Source organism: Delphinapterus leucas, chromosome 19, assembly GCF_059928025.1.
Source record: "Delphinapterus leucas isolate spDelLeu-1000000601 "Yukka" chromosome 19, BTC_Dleu_Yukka2, whole genome shotgun sequence".
NCBI lineage: Eukaryota > Metazoa > Chordata > Mammalia > Artiodactyla > Monodontidae > Delphinapterus > Delphinapterus leucas.
Genome location: NC_143147.1, coordinates 62,578,587 through 62,595,325, shown reverse-complemented (window position 1 = coordinate 62,595,325; position 16,739 = coordinate 62,578,587). Strand labels below are relative to the sequence as shown.

The 16,739-nt window shown below is 53.3% G+C and overlaps 2 protein-coding genes across 3 annotated transcripts in view; one reads left to right on the top strand and one right to left on the bottom strand.

The window, feature by feature from the left end:
• UBE2O (ubiquitin conjugating enzyme E2 O) overlaps window positions 1-4,179 on the bottom strand; it is a 55,975-nt gene extending 51,796 nt beyond the window's left edge. The window contains exon 1 of one of the 2 annotated variants that reach the window (XM_022589512.3): window positions 3,686-4,179. In XM_022589512.3, coding sequence (XP_022445220.1) covers window positions 3,686-4,102 — 417 coding nt within the window. In that variant the 5' untranslated portion in view covers window positions 4,103-4,179. The remainder of the gene's footprint in view (window positions 1-3,685) is intronic. The other variant, XM_022589513.3, reaches the window with a different exon arrangement.
• Window positions 4,180-13,958: 9,779 nt separating this feature from the next.
• On the top strand, window positions 13,959-15,916 carry AANAT (aralkylamine N-acetyltransferase). The gene is given in 6 exon segments (XM_089900130.1): window positions 13,959-14,555; window positions 14,558-14,737; window positions 15,029-15,183; window positions 15,576-15,636; window positions 15,639-15,812; window positions 15,815-15,916. Coding segments are annotated over 6 exon segments (1,116 nt in total). The 5' UTR covers window positions 13,959-14,068; the 3' UTR covers window positions 15,874-15,916.
• The last annotated feature ends 823 nt before the right edge of the window (window positions 15,917-16,739 follow it).

Genomic DNA, 16,739 nt, shown 5'->3' with positions numbered 1-16,739 from the left:
CATTCAGAGTAGGTGACAGACAGGAAGAGCACCCAAGGGTTTTGACTTCCAATCACGGGACACAAACACACGCCCTTCATCTGGTGAAAGTGCCCTTGAGTCAGGTGGCGAGCCAGACAGAGGCACCACGAAGGCACTGAGGCCTAGGAGTTAGAAACCAGAAGCCAAGGGGCGAAGACTAAAATCACAGAACAACGGTGAGATGCCGCAAGCGCTGTGATCCTACCTGAATAAAATGCAATTAGATGCACTTAGTCCTGCATCTTGCTTAACCTCACATCACTAAGAACAACTGCTTTTAATGAGCCCAGCACCTGGACAAGCGAAGGAAGCAAACTTCGCACGCTGTGATGCGACACTTAAATAGCTTTCCCCATGGAAATGATGGCCTGAGTAGGAGACAAAAATAGACTGAAAAGCCAATTCCTGACATCAGGGATGCTCTACACACACACACACACACACCCCCCACACAAAACATCTCACAAAAGCAGGATGATCACGAACAGACAGCTTTAATTTAGACATGAAATTTCAAGCCAGGTAAGACCCTGAAAGTTGTGGCAACTGAGAGCAAAAGACAACGCACAAGAGATGGGAAAGCAAAGGAAAGCTAAAGCAGTGTAAACAAGAAGGCCCTAAACCTGGACAGACAGCAGTTAGCTCTCTTCCTTATAGGGGCCACTCTGTCCAACCATCTCACGTGGAGACCAGAAAGACCCACATCTAGCCAATGCTCAAGAAGGGGAAGAGGCTATCGGCATTTGGCTTTATTCCAAACATTTACTCAAAGGATGACCGCTGATGGGGATGGGGCAAATCTCCGCATAGGAGATCCATGGCCAAATGGGAAAAGTTTCAAGTAGATAAATCAGCTACCATACTGAAGGGGTCAGGAGCTCAGGGAAAGGAAGGAGCACGAACTGCGCGCTTCTTTTACGTCCTGAAGAAGCGTAACTTTGGCTGCTTGAAGCCTCAGGAGCTGGACCATAAATTCCAGTTTCTAGGAAGAACTCCTTATTTTATTTCTGCTGATAATTTTCATGGTAGTGGCCAGGAGGGGGTAGGACTTGTTGGCCAGCCTCTTCATCTCTCTCTCTGAATTTTCTAAATTTGTTCATTAAAAACTTAAAAGAAATTAAGAGACTAAGATTACTCATTGTCTACCGTACTAACACGAAAACTACAAAAACACTCCACAGCCTACTAAACAATCCACACTAACAGGACACTACTTACAAAATGCCAATAGGTGGCAGCTTTAAAAAGAAATAAGTTTCCCAAGATTGTCACTATTTTATTCTATCAATAACTGGGTTCTCAAATCTCATAACCAGATTAGTGGGGGACTAGGAATCAGAACCTCAATGCTCAGTCTCGGTCTAATGGTCTTTCCTTTACGGCACACCGTCGCCTCAATGGATTTATAAGGAGTGGGAGGTGAGAAGGAAAATCTTCCTAAACCACAATGCTGCAAGGTCCCAGGACCCACCCCATCACCCTAGTGGGTGGTCAGGAGCAAAGCAAGAGAGACATTCAGCTGACCAGGGTTATCTGTGCCTACAGCTCTGGATAACAGAGAGGTGCCTATCAGGTATAAACTCGTCTCTCCCTCCCCAGTAAGCCTACTCTCAAATCCTAAAAGCAGCAGTGGGTCCTGCCATCCATGAATAGACACTACATGTCACCACTTCCTAGAATTCTTACATGGCTTAGCTTCTGCCAAGCTCAGAAGCTGCAGAAACTACAATGGCAAAGAAAACATCACCACTGGAGCCACGATGGATTTCAACAAATTCAAAGCAAGTCAAGACGGCAGCTTCAAAATATATCCAAGCTGGTGCCTTGAAGCTACTTTCTACTAAATTCCAAAATAGGTATTTTAAGTCAAACTTCGTATAATTACACATGGTGGGGGGAGGCAGACTGAACATAAATGTAAACAAAGTTAACCACCAGTGTCAAGATGAACAGGAACAACAACTGATAAACATGGCAGCTCCCGGCAGTGAGCTAGGCCTGCCTCCCTGAGTCCCAGGGCAGGAGGCCATGACAGAGTAAAACGAGTTCCGTTCCAAAGTCACAAACCTTTAGAGAAGATGGTTCGGGAAAAACATTTTTTAAGAACCCACAGGAAAACGCTAGCAACCATTTACTAGTGTGACAGCGTAAAGAGCAAAAATCTTCCCTTCCCAACACGGCAATACTGGTGGTAATTTTTAAGAAGCATTCTGCTGCGAAAAGTAATCTTTTCCACATACTTTTGCATGAACTTATCGTTTTCTCTCTGAGTCAGAGAAGCTACCGCCTGATTTGTATTTCTCTGAGGGGAAGCCAGGGGTCCTGTGTGCAGATTTCTATGTCTGTGGATGCCCGTGCGCTGGCCAGGAAAAAGACCTTGCTGGTATCAGCAGTCACTTCTGCCACTAGGAAATGGATCATAGGCTCTTCCTGGGAGTGGGGCCTTTTTCCCCGCCTGAGCTGTCATCACAGACCCCTTGTGCAGGTCACCTTTGTCTCCCAGGGTGTGAGAAACCCAGATTAACTTCTAAAGTGCCCTCCCCTGAAATCACACCACTCAACATCCCAGGCAGCTAAACCAGCCCAGGCCTGATTCCTGCTTCCCAACACAGCGGTACTGGTGGTAATTTTTAAGAAGCATTCGAAATGTTTTCTTGAAGGAGAGAAGGAGGAGGAGATGAAGAAGGGGTGAAAAATACAGGGGGCGTGTGTGTCTGTCTGAATCACTGATAGGAATTCACACTCAAGAAAACAAGTCATGAAAACCACCAAACCAACCTTGGTTCACAGTTTCAGGTTTATGACAATGAATGCTTTTTGCAGTTTTGTAAAACTGCAGTATTCACCAACATCATAAGGGAGTGTGACGTTTCCTTAATGGCCCCAGGTAAAAAAAAAAAACCCTTCAGGTTTCCAAATGGGTGGCTCTCCTCCATCCATAGTTCTACAGTTTTTTTTTTTCAATTAGTCCAACTGTACTTAAGAGTCATCAATCCCAGTCAGCAGCTGTCACATCCCTCCCTGCTCCCCCAGTACTATTAATATCACAGCTCTGATTGTTAATGATTTACTCAAAGTTCCCTGCAGCAATTAAAACGAGACAACAAGGTAAAACACAAATAAGTTGGTTTTCTTCACCCATAATAACGCATTCTGTAATCTAGTGAACTTCTTGCGGTTTTATGTCGGCCGCGATTTTCAGCTCTACCTTTGTTTTGGAATGCCACAACCCCTCCCTGCACGGACCGGACCGGCACGGCCTTCCTTTCTGGATGCACAATGCAGCATGTAGCTCCTTGGGGGTCAGCAAAACGCCGCACCGGTGTAAAGCCGAGCGTGCCCGAGAGCCCCAGGAGTTCCCCCCACTAGAGTGGGTCCACATACACAATCTTGAGGCCGACACCGCAGCCTAGTACGGCTTGGAAGTCCTCCGTGTGCGGAAGCCCGGGGCCCGGTGGCCCAGGACTGGTGCAATGACTTTGCACCGGAGCGTCCCCTCCGCTGAGGCTTGTCCTCCCACCTCGGCCCACTGCAGTTGCACCATTCCGGGCAGCGACCCGCACGTCTCCACTCCTACCCTAGGGCTCTAGCTGCCAACTCGGTCCTCCGTCGGCCCCCGGCCCCGGCCCCGGCCCCCGCCCGCCGGCCCGCCGCCCAGCCGCACCTTGGTCTCCTTCACGTGCTGCTTGACGCCCTCCGGGTACCACTGGACGCGCACGTAGCCGCGGCGCAGCGGGCTGGCCCGGCCCTCCTCGTGGCCCGCGCCCCCCGCCTCGGAGCAGCCCGAGCTCCCGCGGCCCTCCTCCTCGCCCTCCGAGTCCGAGTCCTCGCCGTGGATGAGGCGCACCAGCCCGAAGTGCACCGAGCCGCGGTAACGGCCCGACACCAGGTCGTGAGAGAACAGCAGCCGCTGCGAACCGGCTTCGGGACCGGAGTCCGAGGACGGCCCGGAGGCCGAGTCCGGGGCGGGCGCCGGGGCCGGCGCGGGGGCCGCGTCCGGGGCCGAGGTCTCGTCCGGGGCCGTGTCTGGGACCTGGGCGGGAGCCGAGACTGCGGGCGCGGGTGCTGCTGGATCCGCCATAACTGCTCTGCGCGAGTCTCGGGCGGCGGCGGCGGCGGCGGCGGCGGCGGCACCAGCAGCAGCAGCGGCAGCAGAAACGGCAGCAGCGGCGGCGACGAAAGAGGCGCGGGCAGGCGGGGCCAGCCGGCGCCGGGGGCGGAACCACGGCGCGCTGACGTGACCTTACGTGCCGTCGTCGTCAGGAAACCGAGATGCGGTTGCTAGGGGCTACCGCCTTGTCGCTAGGGGACGCTGGAGATTCTGCCTGGGGCGGGGGACGTGGTGGGAACGGATGAACTCCACGAGGGCGAGCGGGGCCAGAGAGGATAAAAGTAGAGGGAGGGGGCAGGGGTGGGGACCCAGGAGGAGGAAGTAGAGTGGTCACCGAGGAAAAGGGGAGTGGCCGAGGTGGGACGGAGGATGGTCCGAAGAGTGTCAACAACACTTAATGAGCTCCCCTGGCGTCTCCAGTCTAGTCATAGGCACTGAGAGGGATACAGAAAGAACAAGGTACAGTTTCTGTCCTCTAGTTGTTTACAATCTAGTTGGGGAGGCAAAACATGTACTGTACACATTAAATGGCTTAAAAGCAGCTCCAAGGCAGCTTGTAAGCAAGGCCACATAGTGTATCTAGAGTGTATTGCGTTAGGGAATTCCGTGCACAGCCTGGAAGGTTATGACCCCTCAGGGATTGGTCAAGGGGTTGGTGAAGGAGTCCCAGAGAAAGATCAGAAAGGTAAGCAAGTTGGGCTTCCCTGGTGGCACAGTGGTTTAGAATCCGCCTGCCAATGCAGGGGACACGGGTTCGAGCCCTGGTCCGGGAAGATCCCACATGCCGCAGAGCAACTAAGCCCGTGCACCACAACTGTTGAGCCTGCGCTCTAGAGCCCGAGAGCCACAACTACTGAGCCCGCGCGCCGAAACTATTGAAGCTTGAGTGCCTAGAGCCCGTGCTCCGCAACAAGAGAAGCCACCGCAATGAGAAGCCCGTGCACCGCAATGAAGAGTAGCCCCCGCTCGCCGCAACTAGAGAAAGCCCGCGCGCAACAACGATGACCCAACGCAGCCAAAAATAAATTAAATTAAATAAATAAATAAGAAAGGTAAGCAAGTGTTAGTGGCCCCTGTGGTTTGGCTTTAAATACATCTAAATGAGTTCAAAGCTCCTTGAGGCTTATGCATGGCAAGAGGTAGGATAGTGAGGTAGTTAAGAGTAGAAGCCATAGGGGATTCCCCGGTGGCGCAGTGTGAGAATCTGCCTGCCAATGCAGGGTACATGGGTTCAATCCCAGGCCCGGGAAGATCCCACATGCTGTGGAGGTACTGAGCCCACGCACCTAGAGCCTGTGCTCTGCAACAAGAGAAGCCACCACAATGAGAAGCCTGCGTGCCGCAAGGAAGACTAGCCCCTGCTCACCACAACTAGAGAAAGCCCGCATAACGAACAAGAAGAGTTTGATTCCAATTTTCAGCACTGCCACTTACTAGTCTTATAAAGTTGGCAAGCTTATAAACTTGTTTTCACCTTAATTTTCTCATCTGTAAAATTGGGGAGGTAATAGCAGTACCCGTCTCATCTGGCATTTGAGAGGATTAAGTGAAATAGACCAGTGCCTGGCATATAGTTCCCTCAATAAAGGAACTTTTTTTATAATATTACATTATTATAATATTTCAAGCCCCCTGCCTAGACTAAAATTCTAGATTGGAAGAACTCTTAGACCTATGATCTGCTCCAGATTGCCATTTTAAAATATAAAAAGTAATTATACTAATGTGTCTCCTAAGTAAGTTCCAAAAGATTTAGATGTATTCTCAGCGGACAGATTCATAATGGGTTGTTGAAAGGAAATTAGGAATAATCAAGATATAGCCCTCACCTTTCTCAGTTAAAATCTTTTTTCTTTTTCCACAATTTTCTGCAAGACCATCAATGGAAGATTAGTAAGATGATTCAATATTACAGTATTTAGGTTCTTCCAAAAAGTCATTGGGTACTTTATTTATTTATTTATTTTTTGCGGTACGTGGGCCTCTCACTGCTGTGGCCTCTCCCGTTGCGGAGCACAGGCTCCGGACGCACAGGCTTAGCTGCCATGGCTCACAGGCCCAGCTGCTCCGCAGCATGTGGGATCTCCCCAGACCGGGGCACGAACCCGTGTCCCCTGCATCGGCAGGCGGACTCTCAACCACTGCGCCACCAAGGAAGCCCCATTGGGTACTTTATAGGCTGCCGAGGATACAGACTACACTCATGGAAAAGTTATAAGAACACTCATGAAAGAAAAAAAACATTTAAAAAAAATAGAAAAAAAAAAGAAGAAGAACATGCATGAAGCACAGATGGCAACCTGAGTACATGAGATGCCCTGAGCCAAGTACTTATTGAGTAATAAGTAATATTGGTAATTATTGGGCTTGGGGCGGGGGGGGCCCAATATGGGCCTGGATCTTAGAAAACTCACATACTAAGATATGGACCTGTATCTTAGAAAACTCACATACTAAGATATAGAAAAAGAGCTTAAGGGGAATTAGTATATGATTCAGGGCCACAGCTGGGTTCCCGTCACAGACCACAGTGCAGAACGGCCATCTGGAATCATTGCTGTAAGGACACAGTTCCCCACAAAGACCTGGGAGGCTTAGTAGCAGTGACATAATAACTTCTATTCCATCTACCATGTCCCTTTAGCTCTGTCTCCTTGGCCCCGATCACCTAACATTTATTGAGCATCCACCTAACATTTATTGATCACCTATTATTGACCAGGCACTTTGCCAGGCACATTCACATACATTATCTTGTTTGTTATCACAATCTGGAATATAGGTGTAATTAACCCTCTTGTACCAGTGAGGAAACAGAACCCAAGGAATTCAGCACCTAAGGTCACAAGGTAGTAACTGGCAGAGCCAGGTTGGAACCCAGGTTTCCTGACTCAAGTGCAGGGTCTTTTTTTTTGGCCACGCCGCGTGGCTTGTGGGATGTTAGTTCCCCAACCAGGGATTGAACCCAACCCCGGGCCCTCGGCAGTGAGAGCATGGAGTCCTAACCACTGGACCGCCAGGGAAGTCCCTGCAGGGGATTTTCTAGTCCTGTGTCCATCAAGGGATGGGGGGTGAGCAAGTCGTTAGGAGGGGCAGGGCAATGAACGCCCGAAATCTTTGTTTGAGGTCAAAAATCCAAGTGAGCTTTGCGTTCTACTCCAGCTTATGCCAGTGTTTGTTTTAATATAAAAAGAATGTCCTTTTTTCCCTAATCGTTGAGTAAAATTAGCACTCCAGGAAGATGTGCCGTGTTTATTCTGTGGCTTCTTATAATAACAGCTAATAATAGCAACCATTTATTGAGCTGTAACTTAATGCCAGGTACTATGATAAGTGCTTACATAGATTACCCACCTTTACATAGCTTATCTGCCTGTGAGGGAGGAAGTATGAGCCCCTACTTTGTGAAGCACTGTACCAGACTGTGCTGTGCCCCGCTCCCGCACCACTACCAAGAACGTTCTAGGCTGTAGGCAAGAGACCTAGATTTCAAATGCTGACCCCTCCCTTGCTGAACCTGTTTTGAGCACGTGGATCCTCTTGTATTTATATGTGTAACCCTGGTGCCTAGTGAGTGCCTGGCACAGCACTGGCACGCAATAATGTAACATCTTGGTGGGTACAGTCTGAGGTTTCTGTACTTCCACTTGGCCAGTTTCCCATCCTCTCTGTATACCTGAGGAGTTGAAGCTGGGGTGGGGGAGAGCAGCGCTCTCTAGCCCTCTCCTGCCCATGCTATCTCAAAGCCCTTTCTTCTCTTTTTTTCATATTTTATTTATTTGGCTGCGCCGGGTCTTTGTTGCTACATGCAGGATCTTTGTTGCCACGTGCGCGATATTTGTTGTGGCATGCGGGATCTTTTAGTTGTGGCATGCGAACTCTTAGTTGCAGCATGTGGGATCTAGTTCCCCAACCAAAGGTCAAACCCGGGCCCCCTGCATTAGGAAGGCAGAGTCTTAGGCACTGGACCACCAGGGAAGTCCCTCAAAGCCCGTTCTATCACCCCCAGTTTGAGCTTCATCCGAGCCCTTTTACAGAGAGAGGCTCAGTGCATTCCTCCCCACCTCGTGGTGACCTTCAGTGCCCTCACTCAGACCTGAGATGCCCTGGACAAGGTTTGAGTCTTGACTCCTTCCCAAACCCCAAACCCCCAGACAGTGTCTCTTTACATCCAGGCTGGCGAGTGGGGTGAGCCTGGATGGAAGCGACTGCCTGATTTTTATTTTCATAATTGTTGAATGAAAAAAACCCTTTATTCCCCAATGGAGAAACCCCCTTCTCTCATGGCCCCAACACCTGGCCCTTCTTGGCGAATAGAGATGCTTCTTGGGAGAATTTTGCTTATTTACAAATGTGCCTGCCAGAAACTGAGCTAGCCTGGCCACTCCCTTTGCTAAGGGGCTGGCCAGGTGCAGGAGGCAGCAGAGCTGACAGCAAAGTGAGCTGATCTCTGGGAAGCAGGCCGTGTCTTGTCCCTATCTTAACTGGCCACTGGCTGCCTCTCCAGACCCATGCGTGAAGTGTGCATGGGCCCCACACCGCCCCCTGGGGGTGCCTTACCCTGCCCGGCCCCTCCAAACCTCCGTGTAGGAGCAAATTCAGACGGGCTCAGAGAGGTCCTTCTACCCTGCAATGAGTGTTTGGGGGGCTCTAGGCTGGCTTCAGCACTGGGGGCTTTAGTTCAGAAAGTGGGACAGGAGGGGAGCTGCCCTGGAGAGTCCTCCCACACCTCAGTGGCTGGCTGGAGAAACGCCTCTGAGATCCAGCTGTGTGTTGCTCTAGAATCACGGACTCTTGGAGTTAAAGGGGCTCTTCTTGTCCCTGGAGCCTCACCTCTCCTTGCATTGATGCCCTGGGAGAACCAAGTGTGGGGTCTGCCCAAGGTCACCCTGCAGTACAGCCAGAATCAGGACCCAGACCAGCTGGCCTTTGGCCATGCTCACCCCTGACTCTGAGGATGGGTTGCAATCCACTGCGTGAAACACTTTGGGCTGAGGGCAACAGTGGGAAGGCTGAGCCATAGTGAGAGCCCAGGCTTGGCAGGCTCATCCTGCTTCCCTCCTTCTTGAGGATACAGGGGCCAAAGACAGCAAATCCACCAGACCAGCTTGCAGAACAACAGGGCTGCAGCGGTTTAATCACGCCATGCTCTTCACCACCGACACTCCAGCACCAACACGTGGGTGTTTCCTGGATGACCAGCCACGGGTGCCAAGTGGCATCTTCTCCCCAAACCCCTTCCTTTTCTCAGAGTCCTCATCCAGGTTGATGGCAGGGTCACTTACCTGGGTACCAAGTTGGCCACCTGAGGGTCAGCCCTCGATATTGAGCTCCATAAGTCATCAAAGCCCAGGTCATGGTCCCTCTACCCCCTTTTCACAATCCCAAATCCAGAGCTGCTCCGCGGAGGGCAGCTCCACGGGGGCTGGTGCGGGAGTGGTGATGGGATGGTACAGTGGCTAAGGCTGGGGTTCTGCCGTTAGATGAACGTGGGTTTGAAGCTTGTGCTGCCGCTGACTCACTATGTGACCTTGGGCAACTTATTTTACTTCTCTGAGCCTTGGTTTCCTTTCTGTAAAATGGGAATAATAACTACCTACTAGATAGGGCTATTGAGAATTTAACTGACATGATGAATGGGAGGTGCTTTGCACCTGCCTGCACAATGTAGGAGCTTGATCAACGTTACCTGCTGCTATTAATTCATCTCCATCCCTTGCCTACGCCATTGCTGTAGTCGCCTCACCACCTTGTTCCCGGGAGATTGAAAATATAAACATGACCATTCGACTTCTTAGTTTAGCGTCTTTCTGTGGCTTTCCATGGTCCACCAGAGAATGGCACAAGGGCCCCTTTATGAATTGGTTCCTTCCACCTACCTCCCACCCCGCCTTCCAGCTCTGCACCCAGTGCACACAGTCCACGCTCTGGCCTCAGCTGCTAACGCCAGGATCCCAACGTTTTGGGGCCACCATGCCTTTGCACTTGCTTCACCATCTGCTTGTAATTTTTTTTTTTTTTTTTTTTTTTGCAGTACGCGGGCCTCTCACTCTTGTGGCCTCTCCCGTTGCAGAGCACAGGCTCCGGACGCGCAGGCTCAGCCGCCATGGCTCACGGGCCCAGCCGCTCGGCGGCATGTGGGATCTTCCCAGACCAGGGCACGAACCCATGCCATGTCCCCTGCATCAGCAGGCAGACTCTCAACCACTGCTCCACCAAGGCAGCCCTGCTTGTAATTTTTTATTCCTCTACTTCAACCCATGGTTCTACCTAAAGAACTCCTTTTCATCTTACAATACTCAGCTTGGGGCTTCTTTTTATTCGATCTATATCTATCTATCTATTTATTTATTTATGGCTGAGTTGCGTCTTTGTTGCTGCGCACAGGCCTTCTCTAGTTGCTGAGAGCAGGGGCTACTCTTCATTGCGGTGTGCAGCCTTCTCATTGCAGTGGCTTCTCTTGATGCGGAGCATGGGCTCCAGTACTTGTGACTTGCAGGCTCTAGAGCGCAGGCTCAGCAGTTGTGGTGCATGGGCTTTATTGCTCCGCAGCATGTGGGATCTTCCCGGACCAGGGCTCAAACCCGTGTGTCCTGCATTGGCAGGCGTATTCTTAACCACTGCGCCACCAGGGAAGCCCCAGCTTGGGGCTTCTTATCTATGAAGTCTTCCAAGAGCCCTATTTTCCCCACTTACCTGGTCATACCTGTCTGATTGCATTTATTTCCCTCTATTACAACCATTTATTTGCATGCCTGTCTCTCCTGTGGGACCGTATCTTCTTTGTACCTTTGTATTCCAGCATCCAGCATAGTTCTGATTCATAGTAGGTACTCAAAAGATTTTTGTTGAGAAAAAGACTCGCAGACACAGAAAACAGACTTGCAGTTGTCAGAGGGGAAGGGGGTGGGGGAGGGATGGATTAGGAGTTTGGGGTTAGCAGATGCAAACTATTATATATAGAATGGATAAACAACAAGGTCCTACTGCACAGCCCAGGGAACTATATTCAATATCCTGTGATAAACCATAACGGAAAATATATGAAAAAGACTGTATATATGTGTATAACTGAATCACTTTGCTGTACGGCAGAAATTAACACAACATTGTAAATCAACTATGTGTCAATTTTAAAAAAATTTTGTTGAATGATTGAACAAAACAAACCAACTTCTCTCAAAGGTCCCGATGGTGCCAACAGGTCTCTGGGACACCTCTGTCTTTGCTCAAGTCCCAAGTTCTCCCTTTGTCCTAGACACACACCCTACACAGGCACATTCACCCCACGTGCACATACGTACATATACACATGTATACACACACGTGCACACACATACACATGTGCCTCCCCCCACCATTGCTCTCTCCTTAAACTTCAGTTTCTAGATATGGACTGCCCACTGCCGTGGCCCCTAACCACCTGTGGGTCTTGAGCACTTGAGATGTGGCTGGTCTGAATTGACACTGGATTATGAAGACTCAGTGTATAAAAGAAAAAAAAAACCAGAGTGTGAAATATGTCTAATAATTTTTATATTGATTGTTGAAATGACAATAACTTTATATATATTGGGTTAAATACAATATTTTTTTAAAATCAAATTAACCTGTTTCTTTTGGCTTTTTCTCATGTGGCTACTAGAAAATTGAAAATCATATATGCGGCTCACGGGATCTTTCCGTTGGAGAGCCGGGCTCCAGATGCTCAGGAAGCCGTAGGTCCCCTCTTTCTCCAGGAGGTGGCGAACTCTTCCTGCTTTTGACACCTCCGTTGCAGAAAGGTCTGGAAAGTTCCTGAGGAAACTGCCTGTGTAATATGGCAGATTTTGAACCCTAAATAAGGACGGGGCCACATTCAGCCCTGCAGTGATGTCAGCCTATCTATGCAAAGGAGGCTTCAAAATAAATCCACAGCAAATCAACGAGCTAAGTGTCATCCTCCTCAACAGAATTGCCACCTAGTTGATAGGCTCCTGGTCTCTGTATCTAGCACATCGCCACACGTTCAATACAATTTCTGTTTTCCAGAGGTTTATACGCTCCCGGGAGCTCGCCCAATGAAACTCCTGCACACAATTCTCCATCTCAGCCTCTGTCCCCTGGGGAACCTGCTAGTGACAGATTATGGTTGGAAAAGTAAATATGATTAGGCAAAATGTGCTCCGTGCCAGGTGCGCAGAGCCTATCTTAAGTGCAGGGGAGGAATGAGAAAAGGATGCCACCCTCAAAACCACCAGAAAATGCAACTAGTTGCCCAAGTGCCTGAACTGAGGGCTGCCTTCCCTGCCTGTCCAGGCCTTTTGGTTGCTCTGCTGGGTAAACTGGGGTCTCAGAGGCATCATCAGAGTGTTTCGGGGCCCCCCAAAACACTGCATCTGGTCCCCACCCACCCCACCCCTCTGTCCTGGAAGGACTTTTTTTTTTTTTTGCAGTACGCGGGCCTCTCACTGTTGTGGCCTCTCCTGTTGCGGAGCACAGGCTCCGGACGCGCAGGCTCAGCGGCCATGGCTCACGGGCCCAGCTGCTCCGCGGCATGTGGGATCTTCCCGGACGGGGGCACGAACCTGCGTCCCCCACATCGGCAGGCGGACTCTCAACCACTGCGCCACCAGGGAAGCCCTGGAAGGACTCTTAACAGCCATCAGAAGCCTCCTTGTTAGGGGAATCTAAGATCTTTTCTCCACTCTGGGCTGCATGAGATGCTGCTGGCCACCCCCTCCTTGGGTTCTGGGGTGTGTCCTGATCCTGGGTCTGCTCATTTCCTCATCTTTCTTCCTGTTAATGGTTCCCCCCTCCAACCCAGAGAGAACATCCCCAAGCTTGGGCCCCAGCTTCCCTGTGAAGACACGCGGTCCCTCAGAATGTTCTTCCCATACTGTGACTCAGATGTCCACTCCATCGTGAGGACAGCCAAGTCTGTACCCGTCATCCCACCGCTATGGAGCATTAGTGGGATGGGGGCTCAGCCGGATCAGAGGCCAGGCTCTGCTGGGGCAGGTGGGCAGTCAGGTCCCATGGCCCTCTGGGGTTCACCATGTGCCCTGGACAACCTGCCTCCAATTGTCCTAGAATGTTCTGGAGCCCTGGAGCAGGAGCCCAGCCATAGCCCAGGATTTGCCTGGGACTACAGAGCCTGTAGGAGAGATCTGGCAGCCAGCCACAGCTGTTGCCCAGATGTGTGTATCCCTGTCTGGCGGGCCAGGAGGCCCCAAAGGAGACCAGGCTGGAGGGGGTGACGGTGGGACCCCTAAATGGGAGCCATCATGGGAGAAGAAGTGCAGAGTGGGGGCAGGGTGAGTAGAGTCAGAGCTGGGGGAACCGTGGTCGCAGGACCCTCTCAAGGGAGCTGGTGCTGGAGGGAGACTGTGGCACAAAGAGCAAAACCCTACCAACAGGGGTCTGGAGAGAAGCCCCTGAGCCGTCCCCACACCGGGACATTTGATGACGTTGACTTTACATACAGTACCCGGACTGTCCCCTCCCCTCTGGGTCTGCAGTTCTAATTGGCCACCAAGCAAGTGCTCTAAATGGTGGCACACTCAGGCTGCCAGAGCTGGAAGGACCCTCAGAGGTGGGCTTGCCCAGGCTTCCAGGGGACAGAGGACGAATGCCTGTGCCAGCCAGTTGGCGCCAAGGCAGGGATTAGAGTGGACCCATGAGGCTTAGCCCCGTGCTCTTCCCCCAAAACTCTGGGGCCTCAGCCAGCCACTGTAATCCCCTGCAACCGTGTGCCATCTGAGGTTTCACCCTCAGCACGCAGGGACAAGGCACAGGGTGGCCGGAGCCCTGCTGACTTCGACCTTTCTGTAATATGGAGGCGGGGCGGGTGGGGGATTAGAAATCTCTGAGATCAACATCACGTGCTGCCCGGCCACACTTGCTACAACAGCTGTGTACCCAGGAGTCTGGATTTTTCTGGTCCTGAGCCTGTGGATGGCCCCTGGGGTGATTGGCTCTGTGGGGGGAACATTGGAGCCCCTGCCCCACAGTCCTGATAAGTGGGACCCCTGCCCCTGGGCTCCCAGAATTCAAGAACGGGAGTCCCCTGCTTGGGGCTTGGAGATGTGGGGAGAGAAGGTGGAGGAGGGAGGGCAGGGCGACGTGCAGGACGTGGGGCTTTGTAAGGGAGGGATGGCCACCTCTAAGAAGTGCACATCAGCAGACGGTCAGGGAAAGAGACAAACAGTGACCCAGGGACCCAGTGAGCAGGGACAGGGCAGGAAGTGTCCACGCCCTGCTTGCCCGCTCCACCCCGGCCCCCAGACTCCCCACTCCAGGTCCCCTACAAAAGAGGCAAGATGCACCATCACCCTGCACGGCCCCCCAGGAGTTGAGGACCAGACCCCTGACCATCGCTCCTCCGCAACAGGTGCAGAGGGGCCCTCCTCATCACAGAGGCCACTTCTGAAGCTGGGGCCCCCAGGGTAGCAGCAGTGGCCAGGAGGTCCACTCAGAGCATCCACTACCTGAAGCCTGTGGCTCTGCGCCTGCCACCTGGGATCCCAGAGTCCCCAAGTCACCAGCGGCGCCACACACTCCCCACCGAGTTTTGCTGCCTCACCCCAGAGGATGCTCCTGGCATGTCTGAGATTGAGTGAGAGGGTGGGTAACCCCCCAACAGGGTCCAGGACGCTGCTGAACTCTGTCGCTGTTGCCCTTGGAGAGAAGACCCTCGAGTCTCCTGCCCTTGGCAGTTGGGACCCCAGAGTATCTGACTCTGGGTGTTTCTGTGCGTGTGCAAGAGCACATGTGTGTTCAGCAAAGCGGGGGGAAGAGCAGCCCTGAATCCTCTGCTTTCCTGTGGGGGAGGGCTGGGGGCTGAGGGAGCCCACCCCCAGCATCCGAGCCGATGCTCAGTGGACCACGGAGTCACCACCAGGGCCGGCTCCACAGCCTTGATCTCTGTCTCGGGCATCTGCCCCCTGAACCTGGACCAGGTCCGGCACTTCCTGGCCCTGTGTCCTGAGCTGTCCCTGGACTGGTTCGTGGAGGGCCGCCTCGTGGCCTTCATCGTCGGCTCCCTGTGGGCTGAGGAGAGACTCACTCTGGTGAGGAAGGGGCTGGGGGCAGAGATGCCCAGCCCCAGGAGGGCCTCCGGGGGAGAGGCCACTGCCCGATGGCGCCAGCTCCTCCTGCGCTCACAGAGGCAGCCAGGTTGGGGGAGGAGCCTGGAGGCTGGGATTTCTTCCTCCGAGATAAGAGATGAGCACAGACGTGGGTCCTCTCCAGGGCAAGACCAGTCCTTTGCGGTCTCAAGGCCCTCATGAAGGGACCGCCATAGGGCTGGGAATGTAGGTCCCAATTTGGGGTCTCCTTGGGTAGGAGGGGGGTCCTGATTAGAGGCACTCAGGGGCACCTGCCCTTGGCCCGGGTGGGGGTGGTTTGGGGGTGCAGGTGTCCACAGAGGTGACCTGGACTCGTGTCCATCTCTCGCCCCCAGGAGTCGCTGACACTGCACAGGCCCGGGGCCTGCACGACCCACCTGCACGTGCTGGCCGTGCACTGCCCCTCCGGAGGCAGGGCAAGGGCTCCGTCCTGCTCCGGCGCCACCTGCACCACCTGGGCGGCCATCCGGGCATGCACCTGGCCATGCTCACGTGCGAGGACAGGCTGGTGCCCTTCTACCAGAGGTTTGGCTTCCACCCCGTGGGCCCGTGTTCTGTGGGCTCACTCGCCTTCGGGAGATGCAGTGCTCCCTGCGGGGCCACGCCTCCCCACGCAGGCACACCGACTGCTGAACTGGCCCCCCCGGGGAGCCCACGGACGGGTGCCAGGGGTGTGGGGAGGCAGGCTGGGGGCTCCTACCCAGTCCCGCTGTCCCCTTCTCTGCCCTGCTGTCGCTCAGCTCAGCTCAGCCTGAAGGGAGACAGTGATTCCCAGAGGGTCCTGGGGTGGGGCGTGGGGGTGAAATAAAGAGAGGGCAGGGCGGCTGCTCCCGGCCCAGGCTGCCCTGCTGGGGCATGAGTGCTGTATCCTCCAGTCTGTCCACGCGAGGCCTCCTGGACCCCCTGCATCCAAACTGTGCCCACACGTGGCTGGGTGGGTGAATTGGGGACAGTGGGAGGCGGCCTGCAGCCCTGTTTCAGCGTCCTCACCAAAGGAGCCGGGTGCCCAGGGGGCCCTTATTCCCCCAGGCCCAGGGCTGCCCCTTCCCATCCTCATCCCTGGAATGGAGGCAGCCGGGAGCAGGGAAGGGCAGGGGCCACCTCCCAGCTCCCCCACCCACCCACCCTGGGCACCCACGGTTACTGTGGGTCCTCTGTCCCACGGGGTGTGGGATGAAGGGCTGGGGGGCGCAGGGAATGGACCGCACTGCTTCTGCCAGGACGGCCCTCCCCTCCACCCAGCCAGACCCCTGATGGGGCTTGGGGAACGCAGGGGTCTAAAGATTTGACACCACCTTCTCAAGGGCCCCCTTGAGCCCCTCCATGTGACCCCAACCTGGCTTCTTCTCCAACCAGATCTCCCACAAGACCCACAGGCATCCACTGTCCCTTTGGGCCAAGCCCCTGCCCCCTAGCTCCTCACGGCTGACCCTGCCACCCCCCACTCCCAAAATAAAGTTCCAGTTTTTATTCTATGCGAGGCTGGAGGTCAAAAGACG